The sequence below is a fragment of the Theropithecus gelada genome, chromosome 9 (genome assembly GCF_003255815.1).
Source record: "Theropithecus gelada isolate Dixy chromosome 9, Tgel_1.0, whole genome shotgun sequence".
NCBI classification, from domain to species: Eukaryota; Metazoa; Chordata; class Mammalia; order Primates; family Cercopithecidae; genus Theropithecus; species Theropithecus gelada.
Genome location: NC_037677.1, coordinates 30,456,229 through 30,478,516, shown reverse-complemented (window position 1 = coordinate 30,478,516; position 22,288 = coordinate 30,456,229). Strand labels below are relative to the sequence as shown.

Sequence of the window (22,288 nt, the reverse complement as noted above, 5' to 3'; positions counted from 1 at the left end):
GGAGCCGAGATCGTGCCACTGCACTCTGGCCTGGGTGACAGAGTGAGACCATGTCTCAAAAAACAAAACAAAACAAAACAAAAAAACAAACAAAAAAAACATAAGAAGAGATCTGCGCTCTTAACAAAATGTTAAGGGTACAATACATTATGGTTGACTCTACTACAATGTTGTACAGCAGATCCCTAGAACCTATTCATCTTGCTTGACACGTTATATTTTCTAACGGTTCTTTTAAAAGCCTACAAATTATATCTTTTAAATGATATGAAGAACAGAGATATATTGGATCCTAAATCCCTTCACAAGATAAACAATTAATGTCAGAGATTAACTAATACACCTGAATGTCATGATTAAAAACACTTTTATAAATGTTTCCTTTTCAGATTTTACATTAACTCATATACCCAAATTTCTAAATGGTCATAGTGGTATGCTGGCCCTGTTAATGTCATTTAAAAGCTAGAGTGCACACCAGGTTTTCTATAGTATACACAAGAACTTCATTGAATTGAATCTTTCTTTTTTATTCAGCAGCGGAAGGTTTTAGACATATGAACACATTCAGAGAGAATTCAGATAACAATTTTACGTATAACCTGTACATTTTTAAAAAAATCAGTGGACCTGTAATTTCCTGTGATATTAGAATAAAATTATTACAAGAATCTATAAAACTTTCTAGGAAACAGGTCCAATATGAAAGTTATTGGAAATCTCGTTGCTTAAACTGTAGTTGGGAATTTGCGATAACCCCTTCAGAGGCTGAGAAAAGGAGAACAGACTTGTCAGAAGTTGGAGATCAGGCAAGGAATGAAATTGGTTAATGGAACTGCTTAAATTGCTGCTGTAGAAGCTAATTAAAATCTCATCTCCTCATGAAACCGGATCATTAGTATATGTATTTTTTCTATATTTTATTCCCATAAATATTTGACTAGAAAAAACCTAGATTTCTTTGAAACTCTTCCAGTGATTTTACAAACCACTTGCCTAGTTATTTTAATAATGTTTGAAAGTTACATTATAATTAAAAACAAGAGTAAGAAAGTGCTGATTAAGATTGTACGGATTGAAATTGCCACTTATTAGCTCACCTTTTCTTTGTTCTACCCTGTCCAAGTTATGGAAGTTTGCAGCTTTGAGAAAAGAAGCCTGTGTAAATGGTATCAACCTATCCCAGTACATTTACTTCAAGATTCAAACACATTCAGATGGGGGCTTGGGAACGGGATTAGCATTCATCATGGGGAAGAAGACCACAGGCCATCGGTGGATCATACACAGTAAGTGACCGTGTACTTTGAACATGTCTCTTGGGAAATATTTATTAAGTGTCTCCCAAATTTCTGCCCCCACCACCTTATCCTAGGCCAATGTGATTGTAAAGATGAATGTTAAGTTGAAAAGAAGGCTGTGTGTTTTCTTTCATATAAAATGGAAAAAAAATATCAATTATAAAAGCAACGAATGCTCTTGTGAATCTCATAGAAACCCGAGAAGAGCATGAATAAGTGAACAAAATAATTTAATATTATCACTCTTTGAAAAGCCCTGTTAATATGTTATTTTATAAATGATCTATGAATTTCTTTCCTCCCCAAATCTCTTTTCTCCTTCTCCCCTTTTCCATCTCCTCCACCACCTCCTCCTCCCATTTCCTCTTCTTCAGCCTCCTTTCCCCCCTCCCCACCTTCCCCTTTCTCTCTTTCTACTTTTTCTCTGATGCGTATTTGTTATACATGTATGAACACAGGTAAATGTGCGGATTTTCAACATAGATGAAAATATTTTTCTACTTTTCAGTAAGTCATGCCATTAAATATTCATCATTATTTGTATTTCACTGTAATGACTTTCAACAGTTTACTAATCTGTTCTCAACTAGTGGATTTCCCAGTTATTTTCATATTGTCTCAATATTGTAAAGTTGCTTCAAAGAAGAAATAGAATACCTAGTGTGTGAGAATGCTGCTGTAGGCACTAGAAATAAAGGAGTGACTGAAACAGATGGTCTTTGGCTCTCATTAGGGAGACAGGCAGTAAGTCAATAAATAGAAAGCGTTGCAGATGCTGTTAACTGCTACACAGCAGAATGGAAACAAGGAAAGGGTTTGTTAGTGATGGAGCATTTCTCTCTGAATGGGACCCAGAGGGAAAGGCCCATGCAAGAAGACCAGCATGGCTGGGGTGGGATAAGAAGAGCAAACTACACAGCAAATGTATATTTCTTCTTTATTGTATTGACTATTAAGGCTTTTGTCCATTTTGAACTTTTTTCACTTTTGTGAAATGCGTGAATATTTTCTAGTGTTGTAAGCATGTTTGTATTTTACGTACCAACTTTTTCTGTTTACCACTGTCATCTTTATGTATCACATGTAACACATTTTTATCACAGTGACTGCATGCGTCTAGTCTAAAAGTGTCAAAGAGAATTGACAGTCTTATAATGACAAACAGCTGACATTCCTTCAGTAACGTCAATCCAATTCCCTGGAGATACCCTATTATGTCCAAGATCATTCCTCTATACTTTCTCACTTTTATTAGGGACTGGTTATAGGTGCTAGTCCATATTTATAAAAGAATATATAGTCATTTCTTGATTCAAAAATTTTGGCTTCCTCTATTGACATCCTATTATGAGCAATGGAACCTCTATTCCTTTCCCCAAATCCTATTTCTCTTCCTCCCATCATTCCGACTGTGTATTAATACACAGTTCTGTTTAAGTTTTTAGCTTAGCAGTATTCTGACTCTTTTGAAATTTCTGAGCTAGATATTGCATGGTGATTACTTCTTTTGTTTGTATTTTATGTGAAAATTAATAGTTTCCTTACCTTTTATTTTCCATAGATGTTTTCTGAACTTAATGTGCTTTTCCTCAATATCAGTTGCAATATCAATTTGCATTCTGCCGAACCAAGTAGGGAAAATGATTGATATTTAGTAATGGTGCTGGGATATTTGATTTTTCATATAAAAATTACATATATAAATTTAAAAACTATACTATGTGGTTTTGTGTAACTATACTGTATGATGTTGAGGTGAAGACAAATCGCCTAGCAATGCATTTCTCAACTTATTCCCGTCATTAATTGACACGTGACTATATGCAGTTATATAGTTGTTCAGCCTGTTTTTTATTAGGACTTGTTTATAGGGAGCAGAATCTAACATGTAGGTGGAAGTATTAATTTTACCTTGGAAGAAGGATATTCCTTGCTGTATAACAAGCAGGGAGAAAGAATGTATTGCTACCGACTCAGATGAATTTATGAATTTAAAAAAATTAAGCAACGTGACATACAAAGTAATTTAATGGATTTTTTCAAGTATCTATTTTTCACGTACTCGTCTTCTGTTTTTTAGTTTTCATTATTAATTTTTTTTTTGGAGGAGTCTCACTCTGCCACACAGGCTGGAGTGCAGTGGCTCAATCTCAGCTCACTGAAACCTCTAGTTTTAATTTTTGTGTGTACATGATAGGTGTATATATTTATGGACTGCATAAGGTGTTTTGATACAGGCAAGCAATGTATAATAATCACATCATGAATGGGGTACCCATACCCTCAAGCATCTATCCTTTGAGTTACAAACAGTCCAGTTACTCTCTTTATTTTAAAGTGTACCATTATTATTGATAATAATAACCCTGTTGTGCTATCAGATAGGTCCTATTCATTCTTTCTGTTTTTTGTACCCATTAATCATACCTACCTCCCTCTACCAGCTTCCACTACTCTTCCCAGCACAAGTATTCATCCTTCTCTGGCTTCTTTTTCACGTGTCATTTTCTTTACCTTTTCTTTACATTTTTCCTTGTTCATTTGCTCCTCACATTTACATGGTAATAATTATTTTAAGTAGGGATTTTGTGACCTCATTTTGTTCCTTGTTATCATTTATTTTGGTATCTTCTCTTTTTCTGAGGTTCGGTAACTAGTATATTTCCCGTTTTGTAGTCCACAGTTCTATTGTGTGCCCAAGTCCTGCGAGATCCCCTCCTTCCTCCTCTCATTCTGATAAATCCGGGGAAATGTTATTGCAGATGCTCTTATATAAATAATCTTTTCAAAATCTTTATGCCCTTTACATCCCTCTCCACAGTTAAAACTTCACAACCCCCAAACTCTGTAGCTGCTGCTTCAAAGAAAACCAGTGGTGTCTCTGCTGCTCTGTCTGGGACCTCCTTCTGCAGGTGGGCCTTACACCCAAGAGATTCACAACATCTTCAGCATCTAATTATTTTCTTTAGGCTGATTTCCCCTCTCCCTGCTTTTGAAGCTCTCTTTTGTCACTGCTTTTGTTCTATTAAGATGGCTCCGTTTTTTTATTCAATATTTTTTAATTTTTAATTTTTTTATTAAAAAATGTTTTTCTTTTTTTTTTTTTCCTTGGGCTGCTTCTGACTCACACACACAAAAAAAGCAAAGGGCACTTACAGAAGGTTTTTGTGGCTTATATCAATAAATGACATCTTATGAATAATCTGTAAGTACATTAAGAAAAGGTGGACTAGAATTTCACGTGTAAGTGGTAAAGGTAGAAGTAGCAATGTGTCAAAGTATTATAAGGCAGTAATTTGTATTTCCTCTCACCCTACCACTTTCAATAGACTGAAAATTTCCTGAGGAATCCCGGGAACTCTGATTTCCCAATTTGTTGCATTATTTTCAGGTGTCTGGTGCATAATAGGTCTCAATAATTATTTGTTGAATGAATTAGTTTCTAATTAGCATCAACATATTTGTGTTTTATAATTATAGGCTACAGAATACAAAATTAAATTTTAAATAGGAATGCTTAATAGTCCGATAATAGTTAACATACGTGCTCTACATGACAATAAATTGTGGAGAAGGGAACGGCACCTAACCTTACATCCCCTCTCCTTTTCTTCTTTTCTCTCTAGGCTCGTTCCTCAGCCAAGGAAGGCTTGATATTTTTTCTTTTCTTAAAAAATAGTTCTTGTGCATCAGATAGCCTACTCTATAGCTTATAGTAAGATTCTAAGCTCAGTTTTCCAAATTTTGTTTTTTGTGTTTGAAGGAAAACTTTTCTAATTTTAAAATGGCTTTTCTCTCTCGGGCATCTTGCTGTAGAAATTTAAAGCCAGGTTTTTAAGGATGTTGTTTTGGAAATAGTTCTCAAGATTAGTTTTAAAAATTGAAAGGCTTTCTGTCAATTCTTTCTTGTCTCTTTCTCTGATCCCAGCTCTCTTGGAGAAAAAGATTGCTTCTGGCTCAGTAAAGTAAGGATTATTTATAAGCAAGTATAAGAGGAAAAAAACACAATAATATATTTCAAAATATTTTCTCACGTTATGCACTTAATGAAACAATGAAAAAGTCTAGAAAAGCCGCAGTAGGGTAGGAATATGTAGGGAAGTTTTCATTGTGTAGTTGAGTCTTAGGCAAGGTCTTAAAATGCACATTTTTATCATGAAATGACACAACTACCTGATATTCTACTTTTTTTTTTTTTTTTTTGCATCCACAATTTAATGGACTATCCTTGGCATATCTGAAGTGAACTCTGTGATATGAAGTTAAGATTGCATCTTTATTTTTTATGTTTGTGGGAGAGAAACACAATTCCATGCAGCGAATTTATTAATTTTTACATGAATTAGAAAAAGGCATCTCTTCTTGTAGACAGAGGCATTTTCAGCACAGAGTTCGGGGGGTGGATTCTCCCTTTGTCCTGATCAGCAGGGCTCAACTGAGGTTACCTGGTGTGATTTTTCTAGGGTAATAATCAAGGTATATGGAAATACTGCTCTCAACTATAATGCAATGGAAAGATAAAGTAAAAATCATTCAATGTCAATATCATCAGTTGCAATTTACGGGTTTTTTTTTTTTTTTTGTGATTGGGGTTGAATAAGATTTCCATTTCCTTTAAATTATGTAGGGAAGGAGAATAGTAGAAAAGTATTTTTCCTAATATTTTGAGAAAAGAACTATAATCTAGTGTTAAATAAAATCAGTTTGTACCCATTCGTGCTCCAACAACTACTAAGGCAGTTGGCAAAATCATGAGTCCTACTCAACTGAGAAATTTTTTTAAAAATTATTATTTATTTATCATTGAATCAAGATACTTGGACCATCTAGAATCTGAGCCTTATCGTTCACATTTAAATATGCTTAAATTGTTGTATATTTGCAGGTCTCATGTAATGGTTCCTCTCAGTTTGTGATTTTTATATGATCTCAGAATCCTGTACTCTGACCTACACAATTAGTTTATTTAATCAAGTCTCTTAGCCCAGGCAGTGTTTCTGTAGTATGTAAACTGGCTCATAGCCAAGCACTGTAAATTTTATGATCATTTTTATCTCATAAGAAAAGCCTTTATTTGATCCAATTTATTCATTTTTATTGCTGGAAGCTAGAGAGCAAAGTTTTAAGTTCTTTGTCCTCAAATACATTTTATTTTACTAAATGCCAATCTGTTGGTTAAATAATGTTTAATATTAAGATTTTTTTGGACTATAAAATTATCCCCTCAAGCAAAATAAAGTTCCTCACACTTCATTCATGTGACATGATGTCTAGTAGAATATCTACGTGTATTCTAGGTCATTGGTTTCTAACTATGCTCATAGAACCCTTGGCGGAAATTCTCAAAATGGTGATTAAGGACCAATGAAAATTTATATATAAATTTGCTTATACATTTTTAAATGCAGATTGTAAAATCTTGAATTAAAATCTCTGGGAATGAGGCCAGGTGCAGTCACTTGCACCTATAATCCCATTGAATGGGGAAAAGTGGTTGGATCACTTAAGCCCAGGAAATTGAGGTTGTAGTACACTACGATCATTGCCGTTGCACTCCAGCCTGGGTGACAGAATGACACTTTATCTCTAAAAAGAAAAAAAAAATCATGAAATAGAGTTGGGAATTTGTATTTTTGGTATAATTCCTGGATGATTCTAGAATCTCATTGTTAGGGGCTTTCAAGGCAAGAAGGTATTGCTAAAAGAGAGAGGGTAGCTTTCTCACCTAATTCCAATTTTGATCAGAGAAGATTCATTTTTCTCTAAATCTAAGAACTAATTTAAAAAAGTTTCAGAAGAAAGAAAAATTGCTCTAAGGTCCTTCCATTAAAGAACATAAAATAAAATTTTGGGGCTGGGTGCAGTGATTTACACCTGTAATCCCAGCACTTTGGGAGACTGAGGCAGGTGGACCACTTGACGTCAGGAGTTCCAGACCAGCCTGGTCAACTTGGTGAAACCCCATCTCTATTAAAAATGCAAAAAATTATACTCAGACGTGGTGGTGCGTGCCTGTAATTCCAGTTACTCAGGAGGCTGAGTCAGGAGAATAGCTACAACCCGGAAAGCAGGGTTTGCAGTAAGCTAAGATGGTGCCACTGCATTCCAGCCTGGGTGACAGAGCGAGACTCTGTCTCAATAAAAAAAAAAAAAAAAAATCAAATTTGTGTGTCCTAGGGGAACTATTATAATTGTAAAATAGTTTTGAGGGAAAACTCTACCCTGAGTCATTCTAAAAAACATCCTTTCAAGGCACCCTTTGGCTTGCTTCATTTATTGTACAATACACGATGTTTTTTTCTCAATCATTTTTGCATAAGTGATTTCTTCTCTGTCTAATCAAAATTACCTTTGTCTTTCTGTTGGATCAAAACAAAAACGCACATACCAATCTCATGATTAACCAATCTCATGATTATCTGGAGGTGATGGATATTTTAAAATGTTGTGGATTTGCTTAAAATATTAGGACTTGGCTTACAGGTGGTTGAGAAACTATTTGTTTGAATATGCACTATCTTGAAGAGTAGAAGTACCCACATTTTAAAAAAAATAACACTGATCATTATCTTTCAGTTGGAAATGAGTTATGGTCCCCACTGCTGCTCATGCACCTACGTTCCTATTTGTATTATACATTTGTGCAGACTTGACATCATGACAAACTAAAAGCCATACAAATAATGCAGACTATGTCCATGTGACATTAACTCTGTGTATCCTTCTATATCTAGTGCTGGATATGAATGTGGATAAAAGCGTCAGTAAAGAGAAAAATATTACAATTTTTTTCGTAACAATAATAATTTTCAAAGCTTTAGTCCCTTAGACAGTAAATACCAGAATTATTGCCTTCTCTCATAAGAAGATAAGCCAATATTTTATAGGCCAATTTAGAAGCCATAACATTCTCCCAGCATAATTTCTAACAGATCAAGATTTTTAAATCTAAAATAATGGTTAACAATGAGATCACTTGGACTCAGGAAGGGGAACATCACACACCGGGGCCTATCATGGGGAGGGGGGAGGGATTGCATTGGGAGTTATACTTGATGTAAATGACGAGTTGATGGGTGCAGCACACCAACATGGCACAAGTATACATATGTAACAAACCTGCACGTTATGCACATGTACCCTACAACTTAAAGTATAATAATAATAAATAAATTAAAAAAAAAGAAAACTTATAGGAGTTCAAATAAAATCTAAAAAAAATAAATAAATAAATAAATAAATAAAATAAAATAATGGTTAAATACCAGTCATTAGAAACAGTTTTACTGCAATAAAAAGCAAGTGGTGCAAACAGCTGAAATTTAACTGTAGTCATTTTTTTTTTTTTTTTTTTGCCAAGACAACAAGTGCAAATATGTAGTTATTTTCTTTTAGCTGTTTTGATGCTTGTTGTCAAGTAGTATTCTGGCAGTATTGCCATAGGACTGAATATAAAACGTAATTATCCCTCTAAACACACAAAACAATGCCCTTATTTTAGATTGTCCTTGAGTTAAGGACCTATTATTTGCATTTTCATATATATCAGTAATTTCTGGTGCGTAAGTAAATTAAATCACTTTAATTTTGATTTTATTCAAAAGTATTTTCGCTGGATGATTTTTTAAAATTAACTAGAAAAGAACGAGATCATGTCTTTTGTGGAAATATGGATGGAACTGAAGGCCATCATATTTAGCGAACTATAATGCAGTGGGAGCTAAATGAAAAGAACTCTTAGACACAAAGAGGGGAACAACAGACACTGTGACCTATTTGAGTGTGGAGGGTGGGAGGAGGAAGAGAACCAGAAAAAATAACTTGGGTACCAGGGTTATTACCTGGGTGATGAAATAATCTGTGTAACAAATCCCCGTGACGTGAGTTTTACCTGTATGACAAACCCATGCATGTACCCCTGAACCTAAATGTTTAAATAAAAAAAAATTAAATGCAATCGCTTGAAATACATGGGCTTTAAGAAAAATTTGTGCTGAAAATGTACAAACCATATTTAAAATGACACAGAGAGAAAGTGGTTAGGTAGCATACTTACTATACAAGGTAAACTTTTAAGAAGATAGTTGTAAAAAGGTCTATAAAATTATGTTACCAATGATCACAACATTTTTGACTAATAATAAAATAACTTTCATATCACAGTTACAATTGCATTCAAAAATTAAAAATTCATTTTCATTGTATAATCTTTAAATATGCTTTTCCTTTAGCCACATTAAAATGAAATAATTATACTTGCATTCCAACTCCTGTAAAGAATTGTTATAATTGCCCAAAAGATTGTAGGAAAAACATGTTTCCTATACTAAGTAAATGCAAATTAGACTCGATTCCCTATAATGAGACAAGAACTTGAATAAATGAATATGCCACATGAAATATGAATTATTTTTAGGACATTAGTATGATCTTTTGACATAATGATTTATGCAGATACATCAATTACTCAAATCAAACATCTTTATTGCCTAAAAGATTCATAGATGGTATCGAGTAGGCATACCATTTATCCTTAACATTAGGCATGTATTTCCTGAGCCCCTACTCTGTGAGAACAGAAAACTTTGAGCATGGAACCAGATATATATAAGTAGATGTGTAAAACCCAGTAGAAAGTGTTACTTACTGAAAGGGTGGTCCACTTAGATAATGACCTGTCAGGTCGATGTTCTTGGTTGTATGTCTGTCTTTAAAGATACCCAAGGCATTCTCTATCTTTGGATTTTGTTGGATAATACAAGTTAACTAAAATAATACTATGGGTAAAGACCATATACTGTTAAGAATTTCTTAGCTTTTTTATTGCTACAAAATTTCTTTTTTTTTTTTTTTACCATGAAAAGAAAAATACATTTTTATTTTAGAGAAGTGTTTATATATAGATAAGAAAGACAATGACATTAACCATAACCCTACTACCATGATATGAACATTATGCATATATGCATATATATTTTTAATAAATAGGCATTTATATTGACCACACTGTTTTTGACTATGCTTTTAATTTTGTTTGCAATCTGTAATCAACTGTTTATTAATATTTTATGGGCCAAGAGTATCCCATTAAGTGAAGGTGCCAAAATTCGCTAGGCCAAGTCATCGCTGTTATTAGTTGCTTTTGGTGATAAACAATTTTAATCAATCTTCATTGAACAATGTATAGCTTTGACACATCTCACATCATGTACTGAAAGGAAAATGAAACCATACACAGTAGAATTTTCTGTTAATTATTACTCATAATTTAGACATTTGGTAAGTCTAAATTACTCCTCAAAAATGTACCACTTTTGCAAGCAGTTTGAGATGCCTGTTTTTCTGTATGCTTGCTAATGCTGAATATATAAGTATTTTTTCATATTTTCTAATTTGACAAGTTAAAATAGTATCCAATCATATATATATATTTTTATGCCTTTGGTACTAATGAAGCTCACCATTTTTTATGCCTTGCCCAAGTATATTTTGCATGTGTGTGTGTGTTTTTCGTGTTTGTGCCGTTGGCTTGGTTTGAAGTGTGCAGTGTTTGTTTTTTCATCATTGATTCGTAAGACTTTTTAAAGCATTGATGTGTTTATCTGTTATGTATGTTGTAAAGATTTTTTCCATTTTTTGTTGGCCTTTGTTTTACTGTTTATCATATTTTCATGTTTTAAAATTCTTACTTTTTATATAGTTATGTCTTCCAATCTTATTCTTTATGGCTTATATTTTATTGTGCCTAGAAGGACATTTTACACTGAAGTTTATATACAATTCATCTGTATTTTCTACTCTTACTTCAGTAGTTTTGGTGTTTTTACAATTATATCTTGAATTCTTCTGGCAATTTATTTTGCTGAGTGTTATGTGAAAAGAATCTCTTTTGTCTTAATGATTAACTAGTTGCTTTGACTTTTTTTATGATTATACTTTAAGTTCTCGGGTACATGTGCAGAACGTGCTGGTTTGTTACATATGTATACACATGCCATGGTGGTTTGCTGCACCCATCAACCCGTCATCTGCATTAAGAATTTCTTGTAATACTATCCCTCCCCTATCCCCTCACTCCCTCGACAGGTCCCGGTGTGTGATATTTCCCCCCATGTCCATGTGGTCTCGTTGTTTAACTCCCAGTTATGAATGAGAACATGCAGCGTTTGGTTTTCTGTTACTGTGTTAGTTTGCTGAGAATGATGGTTTCCAGCTTCATCCATGTCCCTGCAAAGGATATGAACTCATTCTTTTTTATGACTGCATGGTATTCCATGGTGTATACATGCCACATTTTCTTTATCCAGTCTATCACTGATGAACATTTGGGTTGGTTCCAAGTCTATGCTATTGTGAATAGTGCTGCAGTAAACAACCCCATCATGCTTTGGCATTTTTAATAGACGCAGTCTTGTTTCACTAAGTATCCTTTGCCACTGAGAGACCTCTAGTTCCAGGTGATGGAATCTCCATCTTGATCCTGGAGTTTTTCTATGGCTAGCATGTCTTGCTGAGCATATTGAGTAGCATCAGTCCAAGATAAAGTCCTACCATGTGGAGCCAGGCATCCACATGATGCTTTTATGTTGCTTGTCCCCTTAAACCACACATGTGCTTGTGGTTGCTGACCCAGCTGGGAATCCCACGACTGCAGTAATCTAACCTGTCTCACTAGGCTGCTGCTACATGGGCACCACTCCCTTCTAGGTCAACCAGTGATGTTCATCTTGCAGGATTCTCCCTGCCACAAGTTCAAGGATGAACTCCTTTCAGTATGTGGTAACTGAAGGAACCTGACAAGTATTTAGGATTGCTTTCAGCATAAGTCTTCTTTGATGCTTCTCCTACTCTGACTTGGTGCCTTATTTTGGAAAAGTGTTCACAGCCTCTGGGCATCCCATTTCTTTTAGGTTTATGTTGTTTGATACCGTCTCCAGGCTGCTGGATAGACATGGGAGTAATGCCATTGAACCTAATCCTGTGGCCATCAACCTCAAATTCTTCTTAAGTGGATTCTGATTTGGGAACAAGTGGTTTTTCCTGTAGGTGGCAGTGGAGAGCAGGGTTTCAGTGCCTGCATTAGTTTCCTGTGGCTGCTATTACCAATTTTCACAGACTTGATGCTGTTAAACAATACAAATGTTTTTTCTCCTGGTCCTAGAGGCAGAAAGTCTGAAATCAGTTATTACTGGGACAAAATCAAAGTATCAGCAGGGCTGTGCCCTCCAAAGGCTCTAGGGGAGACTGTTCTGTGCCTCTTCCAGCTTTTGGTGGCTACCGGCATTCCTGGATTAGTGGCCTTGTCATTCTTCTGCCTCCTTGTTCATGTTGCCTCCTCTTCTCCTTGCATCAAATGTCCCTCTGCTTCTCTCATTATCACACTTATGATTGCCTTTAGAGTCTATCCAGGTAATCCAGGGTAATGGCCTATCTCAAGTCTGTTAATTTAATCATAGTGGAATAGGCTTAACCATGTAAGGTAAAATTTATGGTTTGCAAGGATTAGGACTGATAGTTTTGGAGTCTGTGATTTAGTCTGTTATAGTGCCTAAGTTCTGGAATCAGATAACACAAGATCTAAATCCCAGATCCAGCATTTATTAGTTGTATGGACTTAGGTGATGATATAAACTCTGTGCTTTAGTTTATTCATCTGAAAAATTGGCATAAAAGTACATATTTCATATGGTTATTGTCAGCCATAAGTAAGAAAATGCAGACAAATTAAGGATCAAAAGTACATGTCTCGTAATACAATGTGAAATGTTACTTATTATGTTGTGATATAAGATTGAAAAAATATATTAGATCAAATTGCAGAGAGTCTTAAGCACTGTGCTAAGAAGACTAACAGGAGCTTTGTTGGGGGTGGCCCTTTCAGGAGCCATTGCCGAATTTTTAATACAAATGAATCAGAAGATAATTGATGTTTATTAAATATTTATTGTGATATTTGTGTGTAGACAGGTTTGAGAAAGAAAAAAGTTGGAAGTTAGAAAATTAGTTGAAGTAATTGAACAGGTTTTATTGGCATAAACTAGACAGAAAGAAGAATTTTGCAAAGGGAGGATCTTCCATGTGTCTCTTAGACCACAAGCTCCAGGAAGGTAGAAACGAGGCTATTTTGTTCACCATTGTAGCCCTAGTACTTAGAAAAGCACATTCCACCTGTACTGTATTCTCAAGCACATCAGAATTGCCTGGAGATTTGTTAAAACACAGGAATCTTGGGCTAACTCTAGAGTTTCTGATTTAGTGGGTCTGGGGTAGACCCTAAGAATTTACATTTTAAACAAATTCCCAGGTGATGCTGATGCTACTGGTGTGGGAACCTTACTTTGAGAACTACTTAGTCAAGATCTGGTTCTTGAAATTGGCAGCACATTGGAATTACTTGGAGGCAGAATTGAAAGATACTGATACCCAGGTCCTGTTTCATTCAATGAAATCAGAATCTTGATGGTAGATGTGGTTGTATTTTATAAAGCATTGCAAGGGTGGGCAGCCAACTCTTAGGAAATTGCTATCCATACTAGGCAGATAACTTTAAACACAGTTCCAGGGAATATATTTCATGCTCCAAAAAATGGTTTCTTTATAACTTTTTCACCGTTATCACCTTTTTGGGTATGTGCTCACATGACTGTACTTTTGTTACACTTTTTCCTCAAATGTAACTATTTCTTCTCCTAGAGTTACAGTCCTTTTACTAAATTTCTAGTTTTTTGTTTGTTTGTTTGTTTCTGACTGTTTCTTATTTGGCAAGTTGATAATCTGACTTTCCTAGCTATGTGTTTTATAAGAGGAGCAAGCCGGCTCTGGCATGATTTTTCCAATTTAGAAAAATATTGCTGTCTTCATCATTTTGTGGGGAAAATTTCAGGAATGATAAATTATTCTTAAATAATTGTTAAATCTCAAAATATTTTCTGGAGGTTTTATCACCTTTTCCTCAGCACTTAAGTGTTAAAAGGAAATGGATTTAAGGCATATGCTTACTCTGAAGAACTGCGCTATCATTTCAAGGTAAGTTGGGACTGGTTTATGAAGGACACATTTAAATATCTTATTGGCTATTCATGTATTGATTTATTGAATTGATGAGTATTTGTTATATGAAATAGTCTGTTGGAAGCCCTTCATTATTCATTGTAAAAATGTGATTGAAGTAATTGTTCATCATGTTATACCTGTTCTCTTTGAGAAGACATTTGTGAGAAATTAGTTTCCAGACTTTTATGAGCACGTGATGTAATTTTACTGAAGAATCACTTTGGTTTTGTGTTTTCATAAGGCTCTCATGATTATTGCTAATTATGTTTTCTTCCTTACATTGACTCATAGAAAGCTTAGAACCGATTTTTTCATATATTGTTAGTAAGTCTGTGAAATTTCTGTAATGCCTTTTGTGATCTACTTTTATCCTTGACTCCATTTAGTGCCCCAACTCTTTTCTCTTGGTATTATCTTTATTTATATGTAAATATATGTGTGTGTATATATATGTGTGTGTGTGTGTGTATGTTTGTGTGAGTGTATCTTTTAGTTTATTATATTGTACTGTATTGCATATATTTTTGAGAATAAGGTGAGTTTTAAGTAAACTATAAATTAAATTTTAAAAATATAAGCATTATGAATCATCTCATTAGAAATACACAAGTTCTGTGAACTTTGTTTTAATTGAAATAATTATTTACTTATAATTGTTTTCATTTTATGAACTAGTTTATTTTCTCATTCACTATAAAATAATTTACAAGAGTTAATTCTATAATCATAAGATTAAAAGAGGGAGTATATATAGATTGGGTTTTCTTTAGGTAACTAAAACATATTTAGACATTTTATTAGTGGCATGACAGTAAAAGTAATGCAGTTTCTGGAATAATAAAGTTTGGGGTAAGAGTATAGATCATCATGGCTATTTTTAAGACTTTTCTTTATTTATATAGTTACACTTTTAAAAGAATGTAGTGACTGCATACCCTGCCTCACAAATGTATAAACTATATTTATAGCATTATTTGTATACCCTATGATATATTACTTTCAAAGGCGTGTTAAAATGCAATTTTATAGCTGTTTTGCATACAAGTTATGAGAAATATTTTATGCAAGTAACAGGAGATGCAAAGTCTTTAAATTTAGATTTTAAAAACTGTATCATTTAAAACAAAGTAAGGACCAGAAAGAAGATACAAAGTATTCTATGGGAACTGAGGAGAGAGGCTCCCAAAGCATTATGGGAAAGGTAATTTTTGAGTTGGCTGTAAAGCATTGCATAGAATTTCATCAAGCAAAGTGATGGCTACACCCAGCATGGGGAAATAATAAATGATTCTTTTATTGTATTAAAAACTTAGTATCTAAGAGCAACGGCTTGGAAGGTGTCTTCATCCATTTTGTGTTTTTTATAAAGGAATACCTGAGGCTGAGTAATATATAAATGAAACAGGTTTATTTAGCTCATGGTCTGCAGGCTGTACAAGAAGCATGGTGCCCACATCTGCTCAGTTTCTGGTGAGGACTTTTGTGCTGCATCAAAACATGGCAGAAAAGGTCAAAGGGAAATGGGCACATGGGAAGAAGGACCAAGCCTAAGAGGCTTCCTTGCTTTATAACAACCCACTAATCCCTTCCCCACAAGAATCAATCCAGTCTCCTGAGAGTGGAAGCTCACTCACTACTGCTAGAAAAGCACCAAGCTATTCATAGATAATCAGTGCCCATGACCCAGATATCTCCTACTAGGCTTCATCTCCCAACACTGCCACACTGGAGATCAAATTTCAACATACTTGGTTGGAATGGGACAAAGGACGTGATTTACAAGGGAACTGATAGGAAAGACAAGAAGGAAAGAAAAGGAAACAAGGGGAAACAAAGGGAAAGAGAGGAAAGGGAAGGGAAGCAAGGGAAAAGGGGGAAAGGGAGAAAGGGAAAAAAAGAGAAAGGGAACTCTAAGGGGAACGTGTGTGAGAGAGACTATAGGAAATTATTAATGTCAAATGGGTAATGTCATGACTAAACTGTAAGAGAAGATAATGACTGTGGAACCTTGGAGAGTGCCTTTTTTAAAAACATAGGCAGGACTAGAAAAGAGACACAAGAGTGTGCCTTGTGTGCTTTGACAGAGAGGTACTCAGCACGTTAAGATGCTCAGCAGCATGAGTGAGTGAGAAGTTAAGAAGAACGCAGAGTTTTGGCTCACAGGGGTAGAAACCTCAAAGCCCACCTTCAATCAGTTCACTCCGTAGTTAAGATGATTTGCTGGGATACATTTTGCTGGCCAGAAGTGAACATATATCTTCTTAGAGAGGAGATAACATCATCCAGACCCTCAAATCCTTTGCGTAGTTCCAGTCACAATGTATCGGAGAAAAAAATCAAAACTAGAATTCTATACCTGGTAAAAGTATTCCTCAAAACTGAAGGCAAATTGAAGACTTTTTCAGACAAATGAAACCAAGAAAATTTGTCATCAGCAGGCTTACACAAAAGAAATGTCTACAACCAGAAGGAAAATAATCCTAGATAGAAATAAGGAATGCATTATTGAATGAAAAGCTGAGAGATAAATGTACAAATGAATTTAAATTAACATAGGCTATATGAAATAATATTTATGGATTTATAATATGTAAATCATATATTGATTAAGATACACAAAATTAATAGTATAAAAAGCAGTATAAGGGGCACTTCACATGACAAGTGCCTTGGGAATTCTGCTTCTCCATAAAACCAGACAAAAGTTATCAAATACAAAGTAAAGGGATGGAGAAAGATCTATCAAATAGAAAACAATAGGGAGCAGGAGTTGCTATTCTAATTTCAGACAAAACAAACTTTGAGCCAGTAATTATCCAAAAGGACAAAGAAGCGCATTAGATAATAAAGGGTACAACTCAAAAAGAATATATAACTATCCTAATTATATATGCATCCAATACTAGAGCACCTGGATTCATAAAACAAATTCTTAGAGATCTACAAAGAGACTTACACACAACATACACAAATCAATAAATGTGATGTGATTCAGCACATAAGCAGAACTAAAACCAAAACCCACATGATTATCTCAATAGATGCAGAAAAGACTTTCAATAAAATTCAACATCTTTTCATGTTAAACCCTCAACAAACTAGGCATTGAAGGAACATACCTCAAAATAACAAGAGCCATCTATGACAGACCCACAGACAACATATGGAAAGGACAAAAGCTGTAAGCTTTTCCTCTGAGAACCAGAACAAGACAAAGATGCCCACTCTCATCACTCCTATTCAGCATAGCTCTGGAGTCTTAGCCAGGGCAATCAGTCAAGAGAAATAAAAGGCATCTGAATAAGAAGAGAGGAAGCCATACCATCTCTCTTTACAAACAATATGATTCTACAACTAGAAAACCCCATAGGTTCTGCCCAAGGGCTCCTGGATTCAAGAAACAACTTCAGCAAAGTTTCAGGATACAAAATCAAAAAATCAGTAACATTTCTATATGCCAACAACATCCAAGCTGAGAGTCAAATCAAGGATGCACTTCCGTTCACAATGGCCACAAAAAGAACAAGATACCTAGGGATGCAACTAACCAGGGAGGTGAAATATCTTTATAACAAGAATTATGAAACACTTCTGAAAGAAATCAGAGATGACACAAGCAAATGGAGAAAAAAAAATCATGCTGATGGATAGGAAGAATCAATGTTGTTAAAATGGCTATACTGCCCAAAGCAATTTATAGATTTAATGCTATTCCTATCAAATTGCCAATGACATTTTTCACAGAATTAAAAAAACTACTCTAAAATTAATATGGAACCAAAACAGAGCCTGAATAGCAAAAGCAATCCTAAGCAAAAAAAAAGCAGGAGAAATCATACTACTCAGCAAACTATATTACAAAGCTACAGTAACCAAAACAGAATAGTGCTGTTACAAAAATAGACACGTTGACCAAGAGAAGAGGTTAGAGAACCCAGAAATAAAGCTGCACACCTCCAACCATCTGATCTTTGACAAAATTGACAATAACAAGCAATGGGGAAAGGACTTCCCTAGTCAATAAATGATACTGGGATAACTGGCTAGATATACACAGAGGATTGAAACTGGACTCCTTCCTTACTCCATATTCAAAAATTAACTTAATGTGGATAAAAAATACCTAAACGTAAAGCTAAAACTATAAAATCCTTAGAAGAAATCCTAGGAAATACTATTCTGGACATAGACCCTGGCAAAGATTTCATAAGCAAATGCCAAAAGCAATGGTAACAAAAACAAAAATTGACAAGTGAGACCTAATTAAACTAAAGGCCTTATGCACAGCACAAGAAGCTATCAATAGAGTAAACAGACAATCTGTAGAATGGGAGAAAATATTTGCAAACTCTGCATTGACAAAGGCCTAACTTCCAGAATCTATAAGGAACTTGAATCAAACAAACAAAGCAAACAAACAAACCCAAATAATCCCATTAGAACATGTGCAAAGGACATGAGCAGACACTTCTCAAAGTTACACATATGGGTGCCCAACAAGCAGATGAAGAAATGTTCATCACTGATCGTTAGAGAATTGCAGATCAAAAGCACAGTGAGATACCATCTCAAACCAGTCAAAATGACTATTACTAAAAAGTCAAAAATTAACACAGGCAGATGAGGGTATGGAGAAAAGTAAATGCTTACACCCTGTTGGTGGCAATGTAAATCTGTTCAGCTGTTGTTTAAAGCAGTGTGTTGATTTCTCAAAGAACTCAAAGCAGAATTACCATTCGATCCAGCAATCCCATTATTATTGAGTATATATCCAAAGGAATATAAATCATTTTACCATAAAGACACATGCACTGCATGTATGTTCAAGGCAGCACTATTCACAATAACAAAGACATGGAATCAACCTAAATTCCCATCAACAGCAGATTGGATAAAGAAAATGTGGTACATATATATAGCATAGAACACTATGCAGCCATAGAAAAGAATGAGATCATGCCTTTTGCAGTGACATGGATGAAGCTGGGGGTCATCATCCTAAGAAAATTAACACAGGAACAGAAAACCAAATACCACATATCCTTTAGAAGTGGGAGCTAAACACTGAGTACACACGGGCATAAAGAAGGGAACAACAGGCACCGGGGCCTTCTTGAGGGTGGAGGTGGGAGGAGGGCGGGGATTGAAATGCTACCTATTGGGTACTATGCTCATTATCTGATGACAAAATACTTTGTACATCAAACCTCAGTGACACAGAATTTACTCATGTAACAAACCTGCACATGTACCCATTGAACCTAAAATAAAAGAAAAAATATATATAAATAACTCTTATAACTAAGCCATAAAAGACAGATAACCTACTTTAAAATAGGGAAAGCATTTGAGTAGGTGTTTTTCCAAAGAAGTTATACAAACAGCTAAAAGTCAAACAAAAGAAGCTAAACGTCAGTAGTCAATAGAAAATTTAAATCAAAACCAGAGTGAGATACCACTTCACACCCATGAGGATGGCAATAAGCATGAGGAGAATTAGACAGTAACAGGTGTTGATGAGAACATGGAGAAATTCAAGTCCTCATACTTGTTAGTGGTAATGTAAAATTATACAGGCAACTGTGAACATTGCCTGGCAGTTTCTTAAAAAGTCAAACAGAATTATATGGCTCAGTGGTTCCTCAACCAATTGAATGAGTCACCATATGATTCATAGGTGTATACCTAAAGAAGTGAAAACACATGCCCACATACAACCTTGTACATGAGTACTCATAACAGCATTATTCATAATAGATAAAATGTGGCCACGCCTCAGTGGCAATCATCCTATGAATGGACAAACAAAAATGTTATATCCATATAAGGAAATGCTATTCAGCTGTAAAATGGAATGAAGGACCATTATGTGCTACAACATGGATGAACCTTGAAAACATTTTACTAAGTGAAAGAAGCCAAATGCAAGACCACATGTATTTTTATTGCATTGATACGAAATTTCCAGATTGGGCAAATCTACAGAAAGAGAAAGTCTTCCAAAGGATAGAGAAAGGTAGAATGGATAAGGGGTTACTTTTTGGGGTGATCAAAATATTCTGGATTAAATGGAGATTGACAATTCTGAATATACTAAAATTCTCCACATTGTATACTTCAAAAATTACATGAAGTATGAACTTTTTGGTATGTGAATTACAACTCAAGGCTAATTTTTTTAAAAAAATAAAAAGGAAGAGGTAAACATTCAATAGGTGAGGGGTGAATTTTTTAAAACTATTAAATCAAAGATACATGTTTAATTTCTCAGATGTGAAAATTGTAAGATTTTATACCTAACAACTAATAAAGTAGAAAAGTAAAGCAAAATTATATTTTAACTCAGATTAGTTAGGGAAGAAAATGATAGAAGAAATGCAAAAAAGTTGGAACAAAGAGTAGAAAATGGTAAGTTGGTAAAATTGAACCCTAAAGTACAACATTTAGATTAAATATGTGAGGGCTAATTACTCAATTGAAAGACAAAGATAGACTGGATGAAAAGTTATACATACACGCCCCAAAATGCAACTATATGGTACTTAAAAAATAAACATAATAAATTAAAGGATTCAACAAGTTTGAAAATAGTATGTTAAAAATATGTATACTATCCCAAGACCAAAACAAGCAAGCTGGCATAACAATATAAATATCCGAGAAAATAGACATTAGGTCAGAATTACTACTGAGACAACAATTCATTTTATAATGATAAATAAAATAGTCATTATACCAAGTATGTATTATAACCCCAAGTTAGGGTATCTCTTATAATTTATCACTTAATATATAAATAAATATTTGGCAATGATCAGAAGTCACAGATATAAATAGAAAAACTCAGAATTAAAATGCGAATGTTAAGACACTTTGAAAGGGAGAAAATGAATAGACAAAAATCAGTAAATACATAGAATAATTAATGAACTTAGCAAACTTGAACTAATGCTATCTCTTGTACTCTATACTGTTGCTATCAAATGGAAATATAATGCAAGCCTTGTGTGTAATTTTACATTTTCTAGTAGCCACAACATACAAAAACAAAAATAAATAGGTGAGATGATTTGTATAATACATTAACTTATTTTTATTAATACATACAAATCGTTTCATTTCAACATGTAATCAATATAAAGTTAAGATATTTATGTCCTTTTAAAAATAATCTTCAAAATCCAGTGTGAATATTACATATTATATTGTAATTTAAAAACTAAAGTCCCATTGGAATTAGTTGTTCTCTGGACTTCATAAAATTTACATTTGAAAAAGTAGATTCATATACTCAGGTTATTTCAAATATACTTAAAAGTCCATTACCAAAAATGAAAAACTGGGTCATCTTCTTAGAAGAATCATTTTTACCTTAAAACAAAAGCATATGTAATCCTTAATTTTAAGTTTCAACTTGACTGGGTTAAGGGATCCTGGGGTAGCTGGTAAAGTGTTATGTCTGGGTATGCCTACAAGGGTTTCTGGAAGAGAATGATATTTGAATCAGTGGACTAAGAAAGGAAGATCTGCCCTCACCAAGTGAGCAGGCACCATTCAATTCGTTGAGGAAAAAGACAGCGGGAAGGTGAATTTGACTTGAACAAGCAGCCACTCAGATTCCCTGACCTTTGGACTTGGACTAAATTATACCATCAGCTTCTCATGCTCCGTGGCATATCATGGAACTTCTCAGCCTCCATAATTGTGTGAGCCAATTCCCACAATGTCTGTCTGTCTATCCATCATCTCTCTCTGTCTCACTCTCTCTCTCTCTATCATCTATCTATTAGTCATCATCATTATCTATCTATATCCTATTGATTCCGTTTCTCTGGAGATTCTTGACTAATATAGCATATCAGTTTCAAAATTACATTTGTACAAGTCAAATATATTCCCTAGCCCTTGCATTAAATTGGTATTATTGACATCAA

The 22,288-nt window shown here is 34.4% G+C and overlaps 1 protein-coding gene across 1 annotated transcript in view; it reads left to right on the top strand.

The window, feature by feature from the left end:
• MALRD1 (MAM and LDL receptor class A domain containing 1) overlaps positions 1-22,288 on the top strand; it is a 670,416-nt gene that overhangs the window by 227,512 nt on the left and 420,616 nt on the right. Inside the window, exon 21 of the mRNA XM_025396215.1 lies at positions 1,127-1,289. Within this exon, the coding sequence (XP_025252000.1) occupies positions 1,127-1,289 (163 nt within the window). The remainder of the gene's footprint in view (positions 1-1,126; positions 1,290-22,288) is intronic.